At 36.2% G+C, this 26,747-nt stretch overlaps 1 protein-coding gene across 5 annotated transcripts in view; it reads right to left on the reverse strand.

The window, feature by feature from the left end:
* LOC135219903 (transmembrane protein 117-like) overlaps positions 1-26,747 on the reverse strand; it is a 421,293-nt gene that overhangs the window by 60,185 nt on the left and 334,361 nt on the right. For all 5 annotated transcript variants that reach the window (XM_064257103.1, XM_064257101.1, XM_064257102.1 and 2 more), the window contains exon 4: positions 2,415-2,525. In XM_064257103.1, coding sequence (XP_064113173.1) covers positions 2,415-2,525 — 111 coding nt within the window. The remainder of the gene's footprint in view (positions 1-2,414; positions 2,526-26,747) is intronic.

Here is a 26,747-nt window from a genome sequence, read left to right on the forward strand (position 1 = left end):
CATTATTAATTTTCTATTTTCATTGTAAAAAATGAATTATAAATGTCCTATCCTCTAATTCCTGTAACTTTAATCAACGCGAAACACTTTTTCCAGACCTTTTTAGGCTCTTCCATAGACCTGTCCTACACCCCCCGCCACACGAACAACAACAAAGTAGTTTGTGGGCTTACTCCCCGAGTAAGTGATAATGTTGGCCATAGCAGAGGTTACTATCAACTACTATGGCAGGTTCACATCACCCATGCATCTGATGTCTAGGCCAGTCCCTTACGATGCTCCTGATTGGCTGTTGATAAGCCAATCACAGGGCTGGAAACTCTCAGTCTCTCTCGAGAGTTCACATGCGTAGGATATATGTTCCACCTCTCCAGAGGGATACTTTTGAAAGATGTATCTCTCAGAAGAGGTGGAACATACATCTTGCCTATGTGAACTCTCTCGAGAGACTGAGAGTTTCCAGCCCTGTGATTGGCTTATCAACAGCCAATCAGGAGCGTCGTAAGGGACTGGCCTAGACATCAGATGCACGGGTGATGTGAATCTACTATAGTCTTCATGGTATACCACAGAAAGGGTACAACGCGTCAGTGTTGTTACATGAGTTGACAGATATATTTTATACAAAATCTATTCATAACATCAATCTTTGTTCATTTCCAAAATAGCAAAATCAATGGAAAACCTCTGAAAAAACATTAACAAATTAACAACAAATTATTAATGCGACGCTAAGCTTCAGGATTTCACCTACGACAAAAAATAAATAGTTACTTTCTGCTGAAAAGGACTTTCACTCCTATGACTTATCGACAAGCCACACGGAGAAAGAATTCCCAAAAGAGCCCAAGGGTTAATATTTCATGTAGAGAGCTCTGCCTCACACCAAATGGGGCACGGTACGTGATGCTGGTTGTACCAGAGGTCTAACACGTGTGTATATGAATCACGGTAATGTGATAGACTTATATAATGACTACGTGCGGGCAAAAGCACCACCACGCAACCGAGAACGAGATGGGCTGTATGCAGTCTCCAGAACAAAAAATACCTGTGCGCGGCAGGTATATGAGGTGGGAGGCGGCATATACTTGTATCTCTTGCAGTGGCGGGGTGGTATGGGGCTTCACTGCCAGTCCTGGAATTGAGAGGTCGATGGTTCGCGCCTGTCGATCGCCAATTCTATTATCGCTTAATAAATTCCCCCCTCGGTTAAACATATGAAAATATATTAATTCCGAGGTATAGCGAATTAGATATTAAAGGACATTTATAGTTCGAGATATATATATATATATATATATATATATATATATATATATATATATATATATATATATATGTGAGGCCTCTATCTACACGCAACTCTACAGATACTGTGCTTCTTATCTATACCAAGGTTACTTAATGTTCCGTAACATGTACTTTGTATAATTTTCAAATGATAAAAGGAAATTATTTTCTCAGTTCCAGTTTATCGGTTGCTTTCAACTTCTAATTGTCAAGGTATGCCACAAAAAGGGATGAATGTGGAAACTTTATTACAAGGGTTAACAAATTACTAATTATCGGAAAATTTTACCATTTCATTACTCTAATAACTAAAGATTTTCTTTTTTCAAGTTTTACGTTTTTTCAAATATAAGTGACGCAATATTCAAACGTAACATATACCTCTACTGTTTCGACTGCATTTCCTGAACCACATACGGTTGAGTTCAGAGGTGATTTTTCCAAATTTTGTAACATTCTAAAGATCACAAAGGCGTTTTTTTTCCTTAAGAAAACAGAATGGACAGGAATTTCTTCGTCCATCGTAGTAACACAATTGGGACTAATAAGTTGAAATTGGAAAGCTCAATCACATATATGCATACATACATACATACATATATATGTGCATACGTACATTCATAAATACAGGTGTGCATACAAACAATATATGTATATATATATATATATATATATATATATATATATATATATATATATATATATATATATCTAACACACACACACACACACACACACACACACACACACACACACATATATATATATATATATATTTTATATATATATATATATATGCATGTATATTATATATACATACATATATACATGTAATATGTGTATAGAGATATCCATATATAAAATATAACACACACACACACACACACACAGACATATATATATATATATATATATATATATATATATATATATATATATATATATATATATATATTCATGCCAGTCACTAAACAAAACTAGCATGGCTTCTGTGCTCCCTAAACCTTAAAAAGCCATGACACTTCTTAATCACCCCAACCAATACTTCCCTAATCCGGAAAAGCCAGTCACCACTTAAAAAAGAAAATAAAAAAAAACAACATCCTAGCTGATAAACTTACCTGTTCATCTCTGAACATCTTCAGCCTGAGGACTTTCTTGAAGATGAGGCCGTGAATGAGGACTTTCCCGACCAGCATCCCGCAAAGGATCGCAATCAACCACATGATGACCTGAGGAGGAAAATAAAAAAATAGGGTTACCAACAACGTGACCCGAGGAGAAAAATCAAAGGGTTATCGACAATGTGACCTAAGGAGAAAAATGAAAAGGTTACCGACAATGTGACCTAAGGAGAAAAATGAGAGGGTTACCGGTAATGTGACCTAAGGAGAAAAATGAAAGGGTTACACACAATGTCTCTGAGGAGAAAAAGGAAAGGGTTACCGACAATGTGTCTGAGGAGAAAAATGAAAGGGTTACCGACAATGTGATCTGAGGAGAAAAATTAAAGGGTTACCAACAATGTGTCTGAGGAGAAAAATGAAAGGGTTACCGATAATGTGTCTGAGGAGAAAAATGAAAGGGTTACCAACAATGTGACCTAAGGAGAAAAATGTAGGGTTACAGACAATGTGACCTGAGTAGAAAAATAAAAGGGTTACCAACAATGTGATCTAAGGAGAAAAATGAAAGGGTTACACACAATGTGACCTGAGGAGAAAAATGAAAGGGTTAAAACCCAAAGGTTTCGATCAGGAAAAAAAGGGAGAAAAATGAAAGGGTTACATGATCAAGAGGAGAAAAAATTGAAAGGGTTACAAGAAAATGTAACATGAGGAGAAAAATGAAAGGGTTACAGACAATGTGACCTGAGAAAAAAAATGAAAGGGTTACAGACAATGTGACCTGAGAAGAAAAATGAAAGGGTTACTGACAATGTGATCTAAGGAGAAAAATGAAAGGGTTACAGACAATGTAACATGAGGAGAAAAATGAAAGGGTCACAGACAATGTGACCTGAGGAGAAAAATGAAAGGGTTACAGACAATGTGACCTGAGGAGAAAAATGAAAGGGTTACAGACAATGTGACCTGAGGAGAAAAATGAAAGGGTTACAGACAATGTGACCTGAGGAGAAAAATAAAAGGGTTACAGACAATGTGACCTAAGGAGAGAAATGAAAAGGTTACCGACAATGTGACCTTAGGAGAAAAATGAAAGGGTTACACACAATGTGATCTGAGGAAAAAATGAAAAGGTTACCAACAATGTGACCTGAGGAGAAAAATTAAAGGGTTACATACAATGTGACCTGAGGAGAAAAATAAAAGGGTTATAGACAATGTGACCTAATGAAATAAATGAAAGGGTTACCGACAATGTGACCTAAGGAGAAAAATGAAAGGGTTACCGACAATATGACCTTAGGAGAAAAACGAAAGGGTTACCAACAATGTGATCTGAGGAAAAAATGAAAAGGTTACCAACAATGTGACCTGAGGAGAAAAATTAAAGGGTTACAGACAATGTGACCTGAGGAGAAAAAAAGGGTTACCGACAATGTGATCTGAGGAGAAAAATGAAAGGGTTACACACAATGTGATCTGAGAAAAAAATGAAAGGGTTACACACAATGTGACCCGAGGATAAAAATGAAAGGGTTACACATGTGATCTGAGGAGAAAAATGAAAGGGTTACACACAATGTGACCTGAGGAGAAAAATGAAACAGTTAACGACAATGTGACCTAAGGAGAAAAATGAAAGGGTTACCAAAAATGTGATCTGAGGAGAAAAATGAAAGGGTTACAGACAATGTGACCTGAGGAGAAAAATGAAAGGGTTACAGACAATGTGACCTGAGGAGAAAAATGAAAGGGTTACAGACAATGTGACCTGAGGAGAAAAATGTAAGGGTTACAATGTGACCTGAGGGGAAAAATGAAAGGGTTACAGACAATGTGACCTGAGGAGAAAAATGAAAGGGTTACCGACAATGTGACCTGAGGAGAAAAATGAAACGGACAATCTGACCTGAGGAGAAATATGAAAGGGTTACAGACAATGTGACCTGAGGAGAAAAATGAAACAGACAATGTGACCTGAGGAGAAAAATGAAAGGGTTACAGACAATGTGACCTGAGGAGAAAATGAAAGGGTTATATACAGACAATGTGACCTGAGGGGAAAAATGAAAGGGTTACAGACAATGTGATCTGAGGGGAAAAATTAAAGGGTTACAGACAATGTGACCTGAGGAGAAAAATGAAAGGGTTACAGACAATGTGATCTGAGGAGAAAATGAAAGGGTTACAGACAATGTGACCTGAGGGGGAAAATGAAAGGGTTACAGACAATGTGACCTGAGGAGAAAAATGAAAGGGTTACAGACAATGTGACCTTAGGAGAAAAATGAAACAGACAATGTGACCTGAGGAGAAAAATGAAAGGGTTACAGACAATGTGACCTGAGGAGACAAATGAAACAGACAATGTGACCTGAGGAAAAAAATGAAAGGGTTACAGACAATGTGACCTGAGGAGAAAAATGAAACAGACAATGTGACCTGAGGAGAAAAATGAAAGGGTTACAGACAATGTGATCTGAGGAGAAAAATGAAAGGGTTAACGACAATGTGATCTGAGGAGAAAATTAAAGGGTTACACGCAATGTGATCTGAGGATAAAATGAAAGGGTTACACGTGTGATCTGAGGAGAAAAATGAAAGGGTTACACACAATGTGACCTGAAGAGAAAAATGAAAGGGTTACACAAGTAATCTGAGGAGAAAAATGAAAGGGTTACACACAATGTGACCTGAGGAGACCAATTAAAGGGTTACAGACAATGTGACCTGAGGAGAAAAATGAAAGAGTTACCAACAATGTGACCTAAGGAGAAAATGAAATAGTTAACGACAATGTGACCCGAGGAGAAAAATGAAAGGGTTACCAAAAATGTGATCTGAGGAGAAAAATGAAAGGGTTTACCTGAGGAATGTGACCTTAGAGAAAAATGAGGGTTACCAAGGGGGGGGAATGTGAAGAGGAGAAAAATGAAAAGGGTTTTACCGCAATGTGGGACCTAAAGGAGAAAAATGAATGGGTTACCGACAAATGTGACCCTTAGGAAAAAAAGAAAGGGTTACTGAAAAATGTGACCTAGGAGAAAAAATGAAAGGGGTTACGACCAATGTGACCCTAGGAGAAAAATGGAAAGGGTTACCAACAATTGAACCTTAGGAGAAAAAATGGAAAGGGTTACCAACAATGTGACCTTAGGAGAAAAATGAAAGGGTTACTTGACAATGTGAGCCTAAGGAGAAAAAAATGAAAGGGTTACCAAACAATGTGATCTGAGGAGAAAAATGAAAGGGTACCGACAATGTGCCTAGGAGAAAAATGAAAGGGTTTTAGCCTGACAATGGGTGACCTTAGGAGAAAAATGAAAGGGTTTACAGACAATGGTGACCTAAGGAGAAAAATGAAAGGGTTAAAAAAACCAAACAATGTTGATCGAGGAGAAAAATGAAAGGGTTACCGCAAATTGTGAACCTAAGGAGAAAAATGAAGGGTTACCGACAAATGGTGACTAAAGGAGAAAAATAAAGGGTTTACAACAATTGTGGGGGAAACCAAGGAAAAAAATGGAAAGGGTTACAAAACAAATGTGGGCCAAAAGGAAAAATGAAAGTTACCAACAAATTGTGACCTAAGGAAAAAATGAAAGGGTTTACCGAACAATGTGATCCTGAGGAGAAAAATGAAAGGGTTACCAACAATGTGACCTAAGGAGAAAAAATGAAAGGGTTACCAACAATGTGACCTAAGGAGAAAAATGAAAGGGTTACCAACAAGTGACCTTAAGGAGAAAAAATGAAAGGGTTAGGACAATGTACTGAGAGAAAAATGAAAGGGTTACCGGACAAATGTGACCTGAGGAGAAAAATGAAAGGGTTACCAACAATGTGACCTAAGGAGAAAAATGAAAGGGTTACCGACAATGTGACCTAAGGAGAAAAATGAAAGGGTTACCGACAATGTGACCTAAGGAGAAAAATGAAAGGGTTACCAACAATGTGACCTAAGGAGAAAAATGAAAGGGTTACCGAACAATGTGACCTAAGGAGAAAAATGAAAGGGTTACCACAATGTGACCTAGGAGAAAAATGAAAGGGTTAACCAAGGAATGTGATCTGAGGACAATGAAAAAAAAAAAAAAAAAAAAAAAAAAAAAAAAAAAAAAAAAAAAAAAAAAAAAAAAAAAAGGGTTACAACAATGTGATCTGAAGGGAGAAAAATGAAAGGGTTACCAAACCAATGTGATCTGAGATAAAATGAAAGGGTTACCAACAATGTGATCCTGAGGAGGAAAAATGAAAAGGGTTACCGAAACAATGTGGCAAGAAAAAATGAAAGGGCCCTTCCCAACAATGTGCCTTAAGGAGGAAAAAATGAAAAGGGTTACAACAATGTGATCTGAGGAGAAAAAATGAAAGGGTTACCAACAAGTGATCTGAGATAAAAAATCAAAGGGTTACCAACAATGTGATCTGAGGAGAAAAATGAAAGGGTTAGCCAAACAATGTGGGCCCCCCAAGGGGAAAAAATGAAAGGGTTACCAACAATGTGACCTAAGGAGAAAAATGAAAGGGTTACCAACAATGTGATCTGAGGAGAAAAATGAAAGGGTTACCAACAATGTGATCTGAGGAGAAAAATGAAAGGGTTACCAACAATGTGATCTGAGGAGAAAAATGAAAGGGTTACCAACAATGTGACCTAAGGAGAAAAAATGAAAGGGTTACCAACAATGTGATCTGAGGAGAAAAATGAAAGGGTTACCAACAATGTGGCAAGAAAAATGAAAGGGTTACCAACAATGTGACCTAAGGAGAAAAATGAAAGGGTTACCAACAATGTGATCTAAGGAGAAAAATGAAAGGGTTACCAACAATGTGACCTAAGGAGAAAAATGAAAGGGTTACCAAAACGTGACTAATGTACTAATGGAGAAAAATGAAAGGGTTGACCGAACAAATGTGACCTAAGGAGAAAAATGAAAGGGTTACCTACAATGTGACCTAAGGAGAAAAATGAAAGGGTTACCGACAATGTGACCTAAGGAGAAAAATGAAAGGGTTACCTACAATGTGACCTAAGGAGAAAAATGAAAGGGTTACCACAATGACGGAGAAAAATGAAAAGGGTTACCAAAATGTGACTGAGAGAAAAAATGAAAGGGTTACCAACAATGTGACCTAAGGAGAAAAATGAAAGGGTTACCAACAATGTGACCTAAGGAGAAAAATGAAAGGGTTACCGACAATGTGACCTAAGGAGAAAAATGAAAGGGTTACCTACAATGTGACCTAAGGAGAAAAATGAAAGGGTTACCAACAATGTGACCTAAGGAGAAAAATGAAAGGGTTAAGATGAGAGTTACCTACAATGTGGAGGGTTACTAAGGAGAAAAATGAAAGGGTTACCAACAATGTGACCTAAGGAGAAAAATGAAAGGGTTACCTACAATGTGACCTAAGGAAAAAAGTGAAAGGGTTACCTACAATGTGACCTAAGGAGAAAAATGAAAGGGTTACCAACAATGTGACCTAAGGAGAAAAATGAAAGGGAAAGGGTACCAAGCAAGGGGTGAAATTCCTAAGAGGATGAAAGGGTTACCAACAATGTGACCTAAGGTAAAGGGTTACCAACAATGTGACTAAGGAGAAAAATGAAAGGGTTACCAACAATGTGACCTAAGGAGTAAAGGGATGAGGGTTAACCAACAATGCGACCTAAGGAGAAAAATGAAAGGGTTACCAACAATGTGATCTAAGGAGAAAAATGAAAGGGTTACCTACAATGCGACCTAAGGAGAAAAATGAAGGGTTACCAACAATGTGACCTAAGGAGAAAAATGAAGGGGTTACCAACAATGTGACCTAAGGAGAAAAATGAAAGGGTTACCGACAATGTGACCTGAGGAGAAAAATGAAAGGGTTACCAACAATGTGACCTAAGGAGAAAAATGAAAGGGTTACCAACAATGTGACCTAAGGAGAAAAATGAAAGGGTTACAGACAATGTAACATGAGGAGAAAAATGAAAGGGTTACCGACAATGTGACCTAAGGAGAAAAATGAAAGGGTTACCGACAATGAGACCTAAGGAGAAAAATAAAAGGGTTACCGACAATGTGACCTAAGAAGAAAAATGAAAGGGTTACCGACAATGTGACCTGAGGAGAAAAATGAAAGGGTTACTGACAATGTCACCTAAGGAGAAAAATGAAAGGGTTACCGACAATGTGACCTGAGGAGAAAAATGAAAGGGTTACCGACAATGTGACCTAAGGAGAAAAATAAAAGGGTTACCGACAATGTGACCTAAGGAGAAAAATGAAAGGGTTACCGACAATGTGATCTGAGGAGAAAAATGAAAGGGTTACAGAGAATGTGATCTGAGGAGAAAAATGAAAGGGTTACCGACAATGTGACCTAAGGAGAAAAATGAAAGGGTTACCGACAATGTGACCTAAGGAGATATTGAAAGGGTTACCAACAATGTGAACTAAGGAGAAAAATGAAAGGGTTACCGACAATGTGATCTGAGGAGAAAAATGAAAGGGTTACTGACAATGTGACCTGAGGAGAAAAATGAAAGGGTTACCGACAATGTGACCTAAGGAGAAAAATGAAAGGGTTACCGACAATGTGACCTAAGGAGAAAAATGAAAGGGTTACCGACAATGTGATCTGAGGAGAAAAATGAAAGGGTTACCGACAATGTGACCTGAGGAGAAAAATGAAAGGGTTACCGACAATGTGACCTGAGGAGAAAAATGAAAGTGTTACCGACAATCAAAGGGTTACTGACAATGTGATCTGAGGAGAAAAATGAAAGGGTTACCGACAATGTGAAATGAGGAGAAAAATAAAAGAATTACCGACTATATATGTATACTGTAGGACTCCCGCAAGAATTTTCAGTTCTACAACACCTGCCCGACGATATCCCTCTGGGTTTAAATACGAAACGTTGCAAGGAGATGGGAGAGAGAATCCAGAATGAGTCCTTTAGTATCTTTTGTCTATTAGGCTTAAGATCCAATTTGTACTGCATTTTGTATAATATATTCAATTTGACAAATACCACGTTTTGGACATCAATCCCTCATTTGGTGTTTTAATAGCCAACTTGAGTACAGAAGAAAAGTCAGTAATAAGAAGGATAGAGAAACTTCTATACAAATGAAACTTATTATTATTATTATTATTATTATTATTATTATTATTATTATTATTATTTTTATTATTATTATTACTATTATCATCATCAATAATAATAATAATAATAATAATAATAACAATAATAATGATAATTATTATGATTACTAATATTATTATTATTATTATTATTATTATTATTATTATTATTAAATAAATATACCTGGATTGTCACCTTTTTTCATTTCAATTCACTTGTAAGTTTAATTTACTCTACAGTGTGGCTTGGATGGGATAGAATTAAGCCAGTTGCCCAATTACACGACTTCAATGGTTTGAGAAAAAGTGGGGCAGAACCTCCTGTTAACTAAGTAACTTACTTTGTTTTCCAAAAATAAATAAGAAATAATGATGAAAATGTAGGGCAGAACCACTTGCTACTTATGTGATTTATTTTAACGTCTTCATAAGTGGCACAGCAATTAACTGGCTACTTCTAACTTTCATGTTAAATATTCAAAATTAAATTGTTTTCGAAATAATATAGAGAAAAAATTGGGTAGACCATTTGCTATTCAAGTGATTGAAGTGTTTATTAGTGGTGCAGCAATTAATTGGATAACTTATAACCTTCAAGATAACCATATGAATTTATTCAGTTTTTAAAAAATAATAAAACAAAAGTGGGGTAGAACCACTCGCTACTTATGTGATTTATTTCAGTCTTTATAAGTGAAACAGCAATGAATTGGGTATCTATAACCTTCATGATAATATACAGAATAATTAGTTTCAAAACCAACAAGGCGTGATTCGATCTCCGGCTTTTTTGGGTTGTGTGCAAGATTTCCCCCTTAGGCGTAAGTTGTAAACATGATATTCCTAACTTGACGTCAATTAGAATGTGCTAAAATCAACGGAGAAATAGTGCATCGTTTCATCAATAAATACGTTATATTTCATTGGAAACCATTTTCGCTACTGTTTGACATGCACATTATTTATTTTTTTAATTTTCATTCTAATACATAAATCATAAATATCCTGTCCTAAAATTCCTGTATCTTTAAACTCAAAGCGAAACACCCTTTTTCAGATGTTGTTAGGTTTTCTAAACCGCTCCCTCCAACCCCCCCCGCCCCCCCCCAACAACGACAAAGTAGTCTGCAGGCTTACGTCCCGAGTAAGCGAAAAACTCTAATGCAAAAGTGGCGGCAGTAGAACAATTTGCTACTAATGTGATTTACCTAAAATTGTCTATAAATCGCGCAGCAGTTAATGGGATACTTATGACTTCCATGATAAACGTTTAAATGAATTCTTTTTCGGAAGGGAAAAAATAAAGAAAAATTGCAAATTTCCTCGAATTCCGAACGATTCCTACCGGGAGGGCGCTAATCTCTTAATCCACTTTCGATGAATAAAGAAAATAACGGCTCTCAAAATAATGGGCCTTTGAAATATTCCCAGCATCGTACTGTTTATTAAAGTGGCGACGAATTACCTGTATTATTATTATTATTATTATTATTATTATTATTATTATTATTATTATTATTATTATTACTACTACTACTACAAAAAAAATCGTCATAGTAGCATGAGTCTTAAAATGGGGAAACGAATCCGCAGTTATGTATATATAGATTCCCGAAAGCTATCTGTAGTTTTATTATTATTATTATTATTATTATTCATTTTATTATTATTATTATTATTTTTTATTATTATATTATTATTATCTATTATTATTATTATTATAGTATCATTGTTATATCATTATTATTATTACTATTTTTTTTTTTTTTTTTTTTTTTTTTTTTTTTTGTTCTATCACAGTCCTCCAATTCGACTGGGTGGTATTTGTAGTGTGGGGTTCCGGGTTGCATCCTGCCTCCTTAGGAGTCCATCACTTTCCTTACTATGTGCGCCGTTTCTAGGATCACACTCTTCTGCATGAGTCCTGGAGCTACTTCAGCCTCTAGTTTTTCCAGATTCCTTTTCAGGGATCCTTATTATTATTATTATTATTATTATTCGGAAGACGAATCTGTTCACAGGAAACAAGCCCACCAAAGGGGCCCACTGACTCGAAATTCGAGCTTCCAATGAATATAGTGTTCATTAAGAAGAAGAGAAGGTAAAGGGAAACACGGAATGATGTCTCGCTTGTTAAAGAGAAACAATGAATTACTAAATTAATGATTACATAAAAAAATTGTACTAAATTGCAAGAATAGCATTAAGGAAAAAGAGACCGAGTTAGGAGTCCATTACAAGTAGATCAATAAGATGAAATCTACCGTACTCAAGATAAAGGAGCATTTGGGGTGCGGTAGATGATTAACCATTATTACTTATTACTTTCTTATCGGTTACGTCACTTGAAATCTTTCATGGCAAGTTATGCTAAGCTAAACAAGCATAAAAATGCGCAGAAGTTTTTCTGTACAGCGTATAATGCTGTACGAGCCGCTGCCCATGAAGCTCTAAACCACGGCACGTGGCTTGTCCTACAGCGTTGCCAGAAGCACGACCATGACTAACTTTAACGTCAAATAAAATAAAAACTACTGAGGCTAGAGGGCTGCAATTTGGTATGTTTGGTGATTGGAGGGTGGAAGATCAAGAAACCAAGTTGCAGCCCTCTAGCCTCAGTAGTTTTTAAGATCTGAGGGCGGACAGGAAAAGTGCGGACGGACGGACAGATTCATTTCAATAGTTTTCTTTTAAAGAAAACCAAAAGCCGTTGGAAAGAGAGCAATATGCACTATGTCACTCCCTTATTAGTATATTCGTCAAAAAAAATCATTTAAAAAAATAACAGTTGAGATATCAAAAACTTCTGTAGCGATAGCACTATGCGGTAAGGGGCTCCATCGTCGTGTGCCTTTATTTGCGAACAAAAGATTTATTTTGAAAATAATTAATAAAAAAAAGACCATTTACAACGGCAGCGTTATGCACTGCGGGCTCCCATATTCGTATAATATCTTCACCAAAAACAAAAGTCATCTGTAAAATAGTTGACAGGACAAAGAAAATTTGCAACAATAGTACTATGCACGGAAGGGCTCCCATATTCGTATAATATATTGGTAAACAAACGCTTTATCTGTACAATTGTTGAGACAAAGGATATTTCCAACGATCACGCTAGGCAGGATTCCCATATTCGTATAATATATTTTTTGGTAACAAATAAAGCTTTATTTGTAAAATAAATTCCCATATTCGTATAATATATTTTTTGGTAACGAATAAAGCTTTATTTGTAAAATAAATGTTAAGATAAAGAACATTAGCAATGATCTCACTAAGCACTACAGTGATCCCATATCCGCCTACCTTCCTTTGCTAACAAAAGCCTTATTTGCAAAATAATTAAGACGAAGAACACTTGCAAAGATACAACTATGCACTAAGGACCTCTTGTCCTCTATCTTCCTTTGTCAGCCAAAGCTTTGTTCGAGGGTCGTAAAGTAACAAAGTCAGTGTTAATGAACTCGAAAAGACGCAGTTTACTAACTGGCAATGAAAAAAAAAAAGTAAATCTATTTTTCCCAACCTGAATCAAAGGGTTTACCCCACCACCGCAATTCGACTCTTAAACACCTAAACAGCCACTGCTCAGAGAGAGAGAGAGAGAGAGAGAGAGAGAGAGAGAGAGAGAGAGAGAGAGAGAGAAAGGAAGGAAAGGTTATAGCGGCTGGTGTTGACGTCAGCCCGGGGACGTGATGATGAGTAATTGGTCGCCGGGTTTGGCCCTGCGGTCCTTTTGTTTATTGATGGAGACCTGGGCGCATGTGGCCTCACCACGGTTTTATGGTGTCATTCAAAGCATTTTTACCGACGGGCGACCCACCCTTCGGGGTCCTCTGAAGGACTGGTGTGAACTCCGGGGCCTTCGGCGGACTGAGTGTGAAAGCAAGGCAGATTGACCGATATAAAAACAGGTTTCGTGCGTCAGTTCGATGAATAAAGGAGGCTGATGAACGCAATACATGAAAATGAAAGGGCTGAGAGAGGTCTGGCAATTAAGGTCATCGTAAAAAGCCTTAACAAATATAAATTAAGGCATAAACAAAGATTGGTGTTCAGTGAGTGATTGAAAGATTTTGAAACGTCGTAAATAAATGCATTTGAAGGACCACCTGCGATGTGCTTCCTCCTTCAACTGTTCTCTCTCTCTCTCTCTCTCTCTCTCTCTCTCTCTCCTCCTCTCTCTCTCTCTCTCTCTATATATATATATATAGTATATATATATATATATATATATATATATATATATATATGTGTGTGTGTGTGTGTGTATAAAATATAATACACACACGCACACAACAACACACACATATACATTATATATATATATATATATATATATATATATATATATATATATATAATATATATATATATACACACACACACACACAATCCTTCCAAGTTTGTTGCAGGAAAACTGGACTGAATCCGAGTGAAATCTTAATCCCTTGCAAAAACTGTGTTACATCCACACAGGAGGTACTTTAGATCAATCCTTCTCAAAGCAACACTTCTTCTGCTGTGAGGGGAAGAGAGAGCGCTGTACAACAGAGCCCCAGGCGACACAACCCCTGAGGTTTTTAACGAGGGGACAGTCTCTGCTCGGTTGAATTCCTTCACTTATGATTTATATCGGGTTTAGCTAACTTTAAACTCAAAAGTTTTCAGGTTGTCTGTTCGCATTTACAATCAGGTATCTTGTCTGCATATTCGAAATAATTTGATGTCATTTCGGAATGATTTAAAGGGATTTAGAAATGAGTGAATGTGATTTCGTAGTGATTTCACGTTGTCTAAAAAAAAATTGATTCGATTTCGAAATGATTTAATGTAATTTCGAAATTATTTATTATAATTTCGGAATGATTTAAAGTTTTTAGAAGTGATTTAATGTAATTTCGAGATATGTTTTGTAATTTCGAAATGATTTGAAGTTTTTAGAAGTGATTTAATGTAATTCCGAAATAAATTCTTGTAATTTCGCAATTATTTAAAGTTTTTAGAAATGATTTAATCTAATTTCGAAATTATTTTTTTTGTAATTTCATAATGATTTAAATTTTTTAGAAGTCATTTAATGTAATTTATAATTATTTTTTGTAATTTCGAAATTATTTAAATTTTGTTAGAAGTGATTCAGAGTATTTTCGAAATGATTTAAAGTTTGTTTCTTGGTACAAAGCTGTTTTAATGAATTTCGAAATTACTTTTAAGTTTTTAGAAATGATTTAAATGCAATTTCGAAATTATTTAAATTTTGTTAGAAGTGATTCAGAGTATTTTCGAAATGATTTAAAGTTTGTTTTACAAAGTGTTTTAATGTAATTTCGAAATTATTTTAAGTTTTTAGAAATGATTTAATGCAATTTCGAAATTATTTACTGTAATTTCTAATCATTTAATGTTTTTAGTTGTAATTTCGAAATGATTGAAAGTTTTTATAAGTAATTTAATGTAATTTCGAATTGATTTAATGCAGTAATACATAAAGTAATAAATCAAATGTAATTCACAAATAACAATTAATCCTGTCCACGTGAAGCCAGACATTGTCCTCTTCCGCCTAATGAGAACTGACCATTTGTGTGAGAGAGAGGAGAGAGAGAGAAGAGAGAGAAGAGAGAGAGAGAGAGAGAGAGAGAATATTCGAATGTTTTACCATTAATTAAAGTTTCTTTTGACTAACGTGAAAGGTAAATCTATATGAGAGAGAGAGAAAAAGAGAGAGAATATTTGAGTTGCTTACCATTAATTAAACTCTTTTGACTAACGTGAAAGGTAAGTCTACATGACTGTGGAGAGAGAGAGAGAGAGAGAGAGAGAGAGAGAGAGAAAAAAAAACTCAGTCTTTTGGTTGGGTTTCTGATGTCACTTACACCCGACCTCATGCATTAATCAAGAACATTACCTCTTGTCCCTCCCTTCCTTCTTCCACAGGTGCTGACGAAAGACAACTATTCCTAGACAGGTAAGCTGCCATTCGTGCACAGATCTCTCATTAATATGCTGTGGTTTTCATTCCTCATTAGTTATTCATTCAGCGACTGAAAAGTGATTTGCATATCTGTGTTATTTTAAGCTACAGAACCATAGAGTTTCCCCCTTTCAAAAGAGACACAGGCTTTTAATTTATTTCTTTTTTTTTTCGCTTTTCATTACCTGTGAGACTGTCTTATAAACTGACCTATGAAATAGTTCAAGTACACAGTGAAATGAAAAAAAGTATCTAGTAGTTTTCCCTTAACCTTCCATTAAAGAAAAAAATATTCAGTAGTTTTCCCCTAGATGGGGTAATTCCAAGACAACCTTCCATTGAATAAAAAAACTATTTAGTAGTTTTCCTTTAGATGGGGTTAATTCCAAGATAACCTTCCATTGAAGAAAAAAAACTATTTAATAGTTTTCCCTTAGATGGGGTAATTCCAAGACAACCCTCCATTGAAGAAAATTTTTTTTTAGTAGTTTTACCTTAGATGGGGTAATTCCAAGACAACCTTCCAATGAAGAAAAACTATTTAGTAGTTTTCCCTTAGATGGGGTAATTCCAAGACAACCTTCTATTGAATAAAAAAAACTATTTAGTAGTTTTCCCTTAGATGGGGGTAATTCCAAGATAACCTTCCATTGAAGAAAAAAACTATTTAGTAGTTATACCTTAGATGGGGTAATTCCAAGACAACCTTCCATTGAAAAAAAAACTATTTAGTAGTTTTCCCTTAGATGGGGTAATTCCAAGACAACCTTCCATTGAAGAAAAAAAAACTATTTAGTAGTTTTACCTTAGATGGGGTAATTCCAAGACAACCTTCCAAGGAAGAAAAAGCTATCTAGTAGTTTTGTCATATATGGGATGATTCCAATACACGTGTCCAACGAAATAAAAATATTTAGTAATTTTCCCTCAGATAGGGTGATTCCAAGACACTCTTCTAATGACATTAAAAACTATTCAGCACTTTTCCTTTAGATGGGTTAAGTTCCCGAACCCGAATTCCCGAGATGTACATTAGTATTGCACCAGCCATTGTTTTGTTGCCATGCCCACAGGTTAGGCCAGGTCAGGTTAGGTTGGGTTAGGTCAAGTTGGGTTGGGTTAGGTTAGTTCAAAGAAGTAAACTGAAGGTAATTTGGATGTGGGAAACATAATGCGATTACTGTCAAGACGGTTCTTTGGTTAGTTTTGAAGATATGGCGTCCCAGTTTTTCAGGGAAGGTCCGGTAATCGGTTACAGTTCAGGAATAAGCTTCCCAGACAAGCTTCCCTTCGGAGAAGTTATTTTCAGGGATGAAGTTGCAAGCCCATAACGCTTTGTAATGTATATCAAAATTGGCAGTAACCGTATTGGATACCCGACGGTGTACAAAACTAAACAAGTTCTGTTAATATCATAAAAGGAAAAAAATATTAGGAATGGGAGTTCAAATATAATGTGAAAATTAGATATGACTTATATATATATATATATATATATATATATATATATTATATATATAATATATATATATATATATCATATCATATCATATCACATTACCGTGGTTCATATACATACATCGAGCTACAAATGTCCTTTAATATCTAATTCGCTCTACCTCGGAATTAATATATTTTCATACATGTTAACCGAAGGGGAATTCTTAAGTTGATAAGAAATTTGTAGGCTTCACTGTGCGGCCTGAATTTGTTGGGTTTCTATGGTTCGTGCCCGTGAGCCAACAAATTCCTATCGACTAAAAAATTCCCCTTCGGTTAACATATATGAAAAATATATCAAATTTCGAGGTAGAGCGAATTAGATATCAAAGGACATTTGTAGCTCGATGTATATATATATATTTATATATAAGTATATATATATATAATATATATATATATATATATATATAATGTGTGTGTTGTGGGTAAAATTCATGAGGTATGAAAGCTAATGCTAATAAATTAATTCATCTTCTAACAAATTAACAGATCATGTGTACAACCGCTCACTAGAATGAAAAATGAGTGTTGCAAAAAAAAAAAAAAAAAAAAAAAAAAAAAAAAAAAAAAAAAAAAAAACAAAAAAAAAAAAAAAAAACACTGCTTTTATAACTCCCCCCCCCCCCCCCCCCTCCAGTTTCTATTATACCGTTCCATTCACACGAAGTAACAACCAAACAAGACGTACAATATGTTACAACTGATTCCAAGGAAACACTACCAACTGTCCTCGAGAACTGAATCCAAGGAAACACTACCAACTGTCCTCTAGAACTGAATCCAAGGAAACACTACCAACTGTCCTCTAGAACTGATTCCAAGGAAACACTACCAACTGTCCTCTAGAACTGATTCCAAGGAAACACTACCAACTGTCCTCTAGAACTGATTCCAAGGAAACACTACCACTCCTCTAGAACTGATTCCAAGGAAACACTACAACTGTCCTCTACTGATTCCAAGAAACACTACAACTGGTCCTCTAGAACTGATTCCAAGGAAACACTACCAACTGTCCTCTAGAACTGATTCCAAGGAAACACTACCAACTGTCCTCTAGAACTGAATCCAAGGAAACACTACCAACTGTCCTCTAGAACTGAATCCAAGGAAACACTACCAACTGTCCTCGAGGCGCCAAGTTCGACTGGCTAAACGTATTTGTTTCATAATTCATCATTTCAGTAGATGGAACCTATTCTCATGGAACAAGCACAAGAAAAGGGCCACTGACTCAATATTCAAGCTTCCAAAGAATGCTGGGTTTCAACCTGCCACCGCAGAACCCCACACTGCAGCAGTAACTGACCATGATAGAGACGGTGATTTTGCGTCGCCGTGGGGGAGGCGCGAACTCGCGATATCTGAACGGCACGCCACGACACTAGCAACCATACCAGCGGACCAGAATAGAAAATGGAAATATACGTCTACATCCCCAGACGATGCTTGTTTTGTTTTGCTTGTATGGAGTTTTTACGTTGCATGGAACCAGTGGTTATTCAGCAACGGGACCAACCGCTTTACGTGACTTTCGAACCACGTCGAGAGTGAGCTTCAATCACCAGTAATACACACATCTCTAACTCCTCAGTAGAAACGCCCGAGAATCGAACTCGCGGCCAACGAGGTGGCACGCCAACACCATACCGACCACGCCACTGAGGCGCTACCAGACGCTGCGGACGTATTAACAAGACGCCCGGCTCCCGGTGACTTCGCTGACGACCATTCGTCACAAGATTAGGAAAGAGAGCTCTCGTGTTACAGTCCCATCGGTATGAAGTCCGACACCGGCCACTGGTCTTCCGGTCATGCAGGTAATTAAATGCGTTGCCGAATATTGTCCTGATCACCTGATGTTCCTCTGTCCAAATATCATTCCGAAGGAGTCAAAATACTTAACATCAGCATAAAATTGCCTAAGTTCTACTATGGCCCCCAATGTAATACCATCAGCGCCTACTGCAAAGTCAATGGGCAAAATATATTCTAATGTTTCTCTATCCAGATACTGATAGATAGATAGATAATTGGTGGGAGCTTATGAGGTCATTCAGCGCTGAAACGGAAATTGACAGTAAGAAGGTTTCAAAGGTGTAACAGGAGGAAAACCTCAAAACAGGAGAGGGTGGACAGACAGATGGAAGAAAGATAATATGAACGGAGGTACAGTAAAAGGAATGAATGAGGTTCCAGCTGATGGGAAGCTGCAAACACCCTCAAGTAATGCCTACAGTACACCACGTGAGGTGCACTGACGGCACTACTCCCCACACCCCCACTACGGCGTTTATCCAAATATCCTGAAAAAGAAAAAACATTTCATGTCAGTTTCAAATCGCTAAAATTCATTGAAGGCAACTACATTACCTAAGATAATACAGCCCCACCTCTAAATTCGAAAACCGAAACCAGACACAAAAGGGAATTCCGAAACGAACGGATTTCCGTCAGCGTGAAAACCTCAGGAACAAAGCCAGCAAACGTCACCAGACAACTACACCCCTATGTCTTAAATCTCTCCTCCGATCTGTATTATTTCCTTCTGCATTCTCTCCTTCCCTTTCTTTCAACCCCTCGAGAATCAGCTGATCCGGAGGACTGGGAAGGAGTCGTTGAAATGGCTGCTGTGTAAAATACTTGGGTTACGTATAGATTAAAACTGGAGAACCTTGAGGAAAATCAGTATTAAAAGGATAATACAAGAAGGACTCGCTCGAGAAGCACTGCCTTCATCCAGGAAGTGTATATATATATATATATATATATATATATATATAATATATATATATATATATATATATATATATATATTATATATATATATCTATATATATATATATATATATAGATAGAAAGATAGATAGATAGATATAATATATAATATAAATGAATTTGTATATTAATATATATAGCATATATAATATAGTTAATAATATATATATTATATATATATGTATATATATACGTATATATATATATATAATATATATTATATATAAATATATATATATATATATAATACATAAAACATTAACTAAATCTGAGAAGGTCGCCTCTCATATTTTCCTTCTTTCAAACTGTCTTCGCTTTATTGCGTATCCTTCCTTTCCCCTTTCCCCTTTCTCTTTTATTCCTAACGGAAGCTAACTGCTTTTTCCGTTTTCTATTGTATCTTAAAAAATCTCGAGCTCCATTGAATATTTCCAGAAGAGTTTTTCTATTCTCTCATCAGGAAAATACTTCCCTTTTCCTGTCCTCTGTCCATTTCACCAAAACTTTTCTTTTCCTTTCCTTCCTAACCTCTGACTATACCAAGGACTTTCTATAAATCTGTCTTACTATACCAAGGACTTTCTATAAATCTGTCTTTCGCTGATGGGAGATTCGATTTCCCATTTTCTTTTGTTCCTCTTCTCACCGACTAAGTATTCTCTTCGCCTCCGCTGACTCGGGTTTCGCCCAAGTATTGTTCTAGGTAGGTTTAATCTATAATAACAGCAATGATAATTAAGCTTCAGAATTCAGTACATATCCGCCTTCCGCTGCGATCATGCTGTTTCGATCTGCGAAAATTTTGGAAAGTGATTAATGCACATATGAAAGTATAAGCCACGAAGGAGTGTGAAACACTGGAGTACCTGCGAGATCTTTCGACTCATCGTCCTTTACTTAGCAGACAGACTGACATACATGAACAACTGAGAGGACAAGGAAGGGTCGTATAAGTGACAGATAGGCATTATAAAGGAAATAAGAACCTAGAATCCAACACACCTGGTATATACATATATATATATATACTATATATGATATATATATATATATATATCTATATATATACATATACACATATATATATATTAGCAAAATTAAAATGTCCCAGAGTTGCTCATAACTTCTCTTAAAACAAATGAATACTTAACAATTATTACCCGACCATTCCACTACAGAGAAAGGAAGAAGGGAAAACACACACAAACACACACACACACACACACACAGAGAGAGAGAGCTTTGTTGCAAATCAAACTCCGCTGAAGCAGCCATCATTTGTAACAGGACTGCACACGGGAAAGCCTCCATAATATATCACCACCATCATCATCATTAGTAGCAGTAGATACATTGGTGACAAAAATGACTTTGCCTTTGCAAACGTCCATGAATAAAATTCTGCATTGAAAAAAAAACATAACCTATTTCCCTAAAAAGAATAAACGTGTGACAGCCACGTGTTGGAGGCAATTTCCTGATAATCATTATTATCATAATTAATATTAGTAGTAGTAGTAGTAGTAGTACAGCAGCGACATTTCATCCTCATTGTCCACGCCATTCCAAACATAGTTTCAGCTCTCTTGAACTCCTGGAACCTGACTTCGATGCATAAATGCATGGAGTATTTTGGAACTGAGAGCCAGTGAGTGCCCGGGGTAGGAGGAGGAAGGAGGAGGAGGAGGAGGAGGGAGGAGGAGGAGGAGGAGGCGGAGGAGGAGGAGGACGAGGACGAGGAGGAGGAGGTGGTAGTTCAAAATCTCTAAGGTTTTGTGAAAGTATTTTCGTATTTCGACGCCAAAGCCGAAGACTCAAGTTTTCCATGGTATAGAGTAGGTGCCTTCAAGATGAGGCGGGTCAGTTATTTATGTAGTGTTGATTTTTTTTTCTTTTTATCTGGTGGTTCTGTACGCTTTGAACCATAAGCTCACTGCCTTTGTTCTTGTTTATGAATCATTATTATCCTTTCTCGTTTCTCTATCATGACAATATCATATTAGGATTTGGTAACTCCCTTGAGTCTATCCCGAGGAATACTTTACGACATTTCATTCATTAAGTTGGAAATACAATAGTTGGACGAACTCAGTGCCATTGTTATAGATCAATAGAAGACTAGAGTTATAGTTTTTCATACCGAAAGACGTTGGATTAATGAGACAAATCTTCAAGTATAAAGTGATTTTTCTTACGTACCTACTTTGCCGTGGAACTAAAATGGCATAAAATAGTTCACTGGGAGACGGCCACTGCAACTCTGAGGAGTTTGTACAAACACAGTAGCTAAATCGTATAACAGTGACTGATAGACAATAACAAAGGCAAATGGGCTTATATACACCAAAGCGTAAAGAACCTCCGGCGAGAAAAAAGGGGACCTCACTAAAAATTTCAATAAATAACTAACAAACTGAGCTGCATCACATTCGCTCATGACCCTACCAATTTCAGACCATGGGAAAACTCGTCCTTGGCTTCGGCATCGAAATATGAAAAGAAAAAAAATCCACAAAGCCTTAGAGCCTCTGAATCTCTCCTCCCCTCCTCCTCCTCCTCCCCCCCCCCCCCCACCCCCCCCCCCCCCCCATCCCTCCACACACCCTTCTTTTCTACCCTGGGCCACTCACTGGCTCTCAGTTCCAAACTATTCCATTCATTTACGCACCCTTCTCAGGTCCATGAGTTCAAGAGACTTTAAGAATTATGTTTGGAATGGCGTGGACAATGAGGCTGAAGGTTGAAATATCGCTCCTGTCACTAATAATAGTAATGAGGCTGAAGGTTGAAATATCGCTCCTGTCACTAATAATAGTAATAATGATAATAATAATGATAATTCTGTAGAGGACACTGCTTCATATGGAACAAGCCCATCAAAGGGGCCACTGACTTGAAATTCTTGAAGCTTCCAAGAATATGGTGTTCCTGATTAAGAGGAAGTGAAGTGAAATACAGAAATAATAATAATAATACTAATAATAATAATAATAATAATAATAATAATAATAATAAAAAAACAATTGCTGTTTCAACACCATAAAACTCGTAGGGAGTCCTCTCTATTCCTCTCATTATACAAGCCTAATATCATTTAAACAGCAATTGCTTTTAACAACTCTGCCCTAAAAGAGGGAATCCTTCCAAATAATATTAATAATAATAATAATAATCATCATCATCATCATGTGCAAACTATGTCAAACGCGTGGCTGTCACACGCACATTCTCGTTAGAGAAATATATTTCAGTTTCGTTATTTCCGTGCAAAGTTACTCAAAACACATTGGGAACTCGGTAATTCTGTTGTCACTATTGTCAATAAATTACCAAAACTGCTACTACTAATAATAATAATACTACTGTAGATGGTAGTAATATAGGATCATAATTTTTCATGATTATATAGTGATGGTGATATAGTATTACGAATAGTAATTCTTTATCACCATTTGCCCGGTGACGTCACAGCGTCCTTCGCAAAATGTTATAGTTTACAATTATAAAAGAAAGGTTGCTTTAAGGAGCTTACTTCAACGTAGTGTTCCAAGAGCCTTGGCTACTAAGTCAGTAAAGCAAGAGATTACGAACGAGAAGAACGAAAGACAGCGAAGAACTACGGCATTAACAGACTGACTCGGGATGTTGATTATATATATATATATATATATATATATATATATATATATATATATATATATATATATATCTATAGAATCCCAGTGTCCAGCGATACTGAAGTATCATAAGTTTATATATATATATATATATATATATATATATATATATATATAATATATATATATATATATATATAACTGGTAAAAATGTCCTATTACAACAGAATTCAACTACCTGAAGAGGGAGACAGCAGTCTCTGAAATATAGTATTTTTCTCTTTATATTCTGGTGTTTTTATGGGCTCCTTTTATCATATTTATATATTTACACACCCGTGATGCCTCTCTCTATATCCGGTAATACCCTCCTGCCCTCTGTTTAATCAATACTTCCGATACTTACTACATAGCATTGGTCCTTATTTTCTGGAATTAAGGTCAATGATGGATCCATCGCCCACACGGCCACGACTTATAAACATTATAGCTCCTCCTCAGGATGTCATGTATAACGAACAAAAAACACTTCCCCCGTCCCCTTGATAAAACATTATAGCTAATAGAAGGTCTTCTTGTCTGAGCTCAAGTGGCTCTCTAAGAGAGAGAGAGAGAGAGAGAGAGAGAGAGAGAGAAAATTTTACTTAAAAACTTAAAATGTCATATTGTTAGGGTTTAAATTTTCTTAAATTATCCTGAGAGAGATAGAGGAGAGAGAGAGTAGAGAGGAGAGAGAGGAGAGGGGAAGGATAGAGAGGAGAAGCCGATGAAGAGAGCGAGAAGGAGAGAGACGATTTTGCTTAAAACCTCAATGTTTATCTTGGGTTAGGGATTAATTTTATTTTAAGTTAATTTGTATATAATATAATATATATATATTATATATATGGGTATATCTATATATATTGTTATATGTATATATCTATATATATATATCTATATGCGAGACAGAGAAAGGGAGGAGACGAGAAGGGGGGGGGAAAAAAACCGAGAGCGAGAGAGAGAGAGCGAGGAGAGAGAGAGAGAAATTTTACTTAAAACCTAAAATATGGTATTGTTAGGGAAATTTAATTTGTTTTAAGTTATATATTATATATATTGTTGCGAGAGAGGAGACGAGGAAGAAGGAGAGAAGAGAGGAGAGAGAATAGAGAGGAGGGACGAGAGAGAGAGCAGAGAGAATTTTTAGAGAGAATTGTAAACCTTTAAAACCCTGAAATAGGTATTGTTAAGGATTAATCTATTTTAAATTATTCACTGAGAGAGAGAGAGAGAGAGAGAGAGAGAGAGAGCGAGTATTCCTTCTTGAAATTTTTTTTGATTTTTTTGCATCGCTCATCGACTGATTTCTTATCTTTTCTGTATCTTTACACTCTACTGCTTTGAAGTCTCCTTGCATGATAAGAGTTCAGATAAGATTTATCGATACAAAAACAAAAAAAGAAAATAAGCGTGATCCGACCTCCAGCTTACTCGAGGCGCGAGCTAAAATCTACGGTCAGGTAGTCCATAATTTCACCAACGAAAATTAAAATAAATACGCTGTATGTTATTAGAAATAATTTTTCTCTACCGTTTAATATGTACAATGTTTATTTCCTACATTTTCATTCTACTATATAAATCATAAATATCGTATCCTAAAATTCCTGTATCTTTCACTGAACACGAAACACCTTTTTCAGACCTTTGTAGGCTTTCCTAACCCCCCCCCCCACCCCCAACAAGAACAAGAACAAGAACAACAACAACAACAAAGCAGTTTGTAGGCTTACTCCCCGAATAAGCGAAGAGCAAAACGAAAATAAAAAAAAGATAGCTTTTCCATTCCATATTTGACCGTAACGGTCAAGAGCTCACAGACAAAATCGTCACGGATGTGACTTATTGGGAACTTAAATAAGAAAAAATATTAGCCAAATAATAGCTTTAATAATGACGGTAATAATAACCCAGATAACAATACTAATAATACGATTATCATAAACAAAATTAATGACCGTAAAAATATGGTAAATGGCATTGTTAGTGAATAATAGTTACAGAAATGCATTTGTCAAATGTCATCCGATTGGTCAATAGCAGACAAAATCAAATGTTTATCAACAGGTTAGCTTCACTTGACTCGATATATTTTTTCCTGTATACCGTACAATGCAAGCCACTGACTGATAGGTATAAAAATATTATTATTATTTTTTATTTATTTAGTTATTTTTTGGGGGGGATCGGAGTGGGGGTTCGTCACAGTCCTCCAATTCGACTGGGTGGTATTTATAGTGTGGGGTTCCGGGTTGCATCCTGCCTCCTTGGGAGTCCATCACTTTTCTTACTATGTGCGCCGTTTCTAGGATCACACTCTTTTGCATGAGTCCTGGAGCTACTTCAGCCTCTAGTTTTTCTAGATTCCTTTTCAGGGATCTTGGGATCGTGCCTAGTGCTCCTATGATTAGGGGTACAATTTCCACTGGCATATCCCATATCCTTCTTATTTCTATTTTCAGGTCTTGATATTATTATTATTATTATCATTTTTATATTATTATTATTTTTATTATTATTATTAAAATTATTATTATTATTATTGTATTTAGGAAGCAGACCCACTCTCAAGCATATTTCATTAAAAGTAATGGATACTTCAGCACCGTTACGCTTGTAGTGATTCTTCTCTATTTTACGAATAGCAGCTTTTTCAGTACTCGACCTGCAGGCCCGTGCCTAGAGTTTTTTTTATGTGGGGGTGGGGAGGGATCGTTTTTCCCAAAACTAGACCTTTTCTTCTATAAATATCATTGTATATATAGGTATATACAAGATGAAATACTTGAAAATGATATTTTCAAGTCTATGCCCTTCTACCCGATTAGATGTTATCCAAAGTTTGACTTTGGTTAATAGAATTTTACTTATAATGTCGAAAGTTTGCACTGTAATTCAAGAATATTTCTTCAGTTTTATTGATTGATTCATTTATCATGTTAACAATAACATTCATATTACTGTATTTTGTTGTTGTGTTATATACTTTGACTTAAAAAAAAACAATATTTATTTATTACTTTGTAAGTACAGTTCAATGAAAAGGATAGTCACAGAAAATATGGACTTCGGCACGGGCCTGACACGACAACTCCACGGAACACAACGCCCCCGAATGAGATACTCCTGCAGCCAACGAAAATCAAATGAGCCGTGACGTCGCGCAGCGTAACGCGACGCCAAGCAACGTCACCGCACAGCCCAGGAGGTCCACAAGATTACAGCTTCGCAACCAACAACACGGCGAAAGTGGCTTGAGACCTG

Source organism: Macrobrachium nipponense, chromosome 1, assembly GCF_015104395.2.
Source record: "Macrobrachium nipponense isolate FS-2020 chromosome 1, ASM1510439v2, whole genome shotgun sequence".
Classification (NCBI taxonomy): Eukaryota; Metazoa; Arthropoda; class Malacostraca; order Decapoda; family Palaemonidae; genus Macrobrachium; species Macrobrachium nipponense.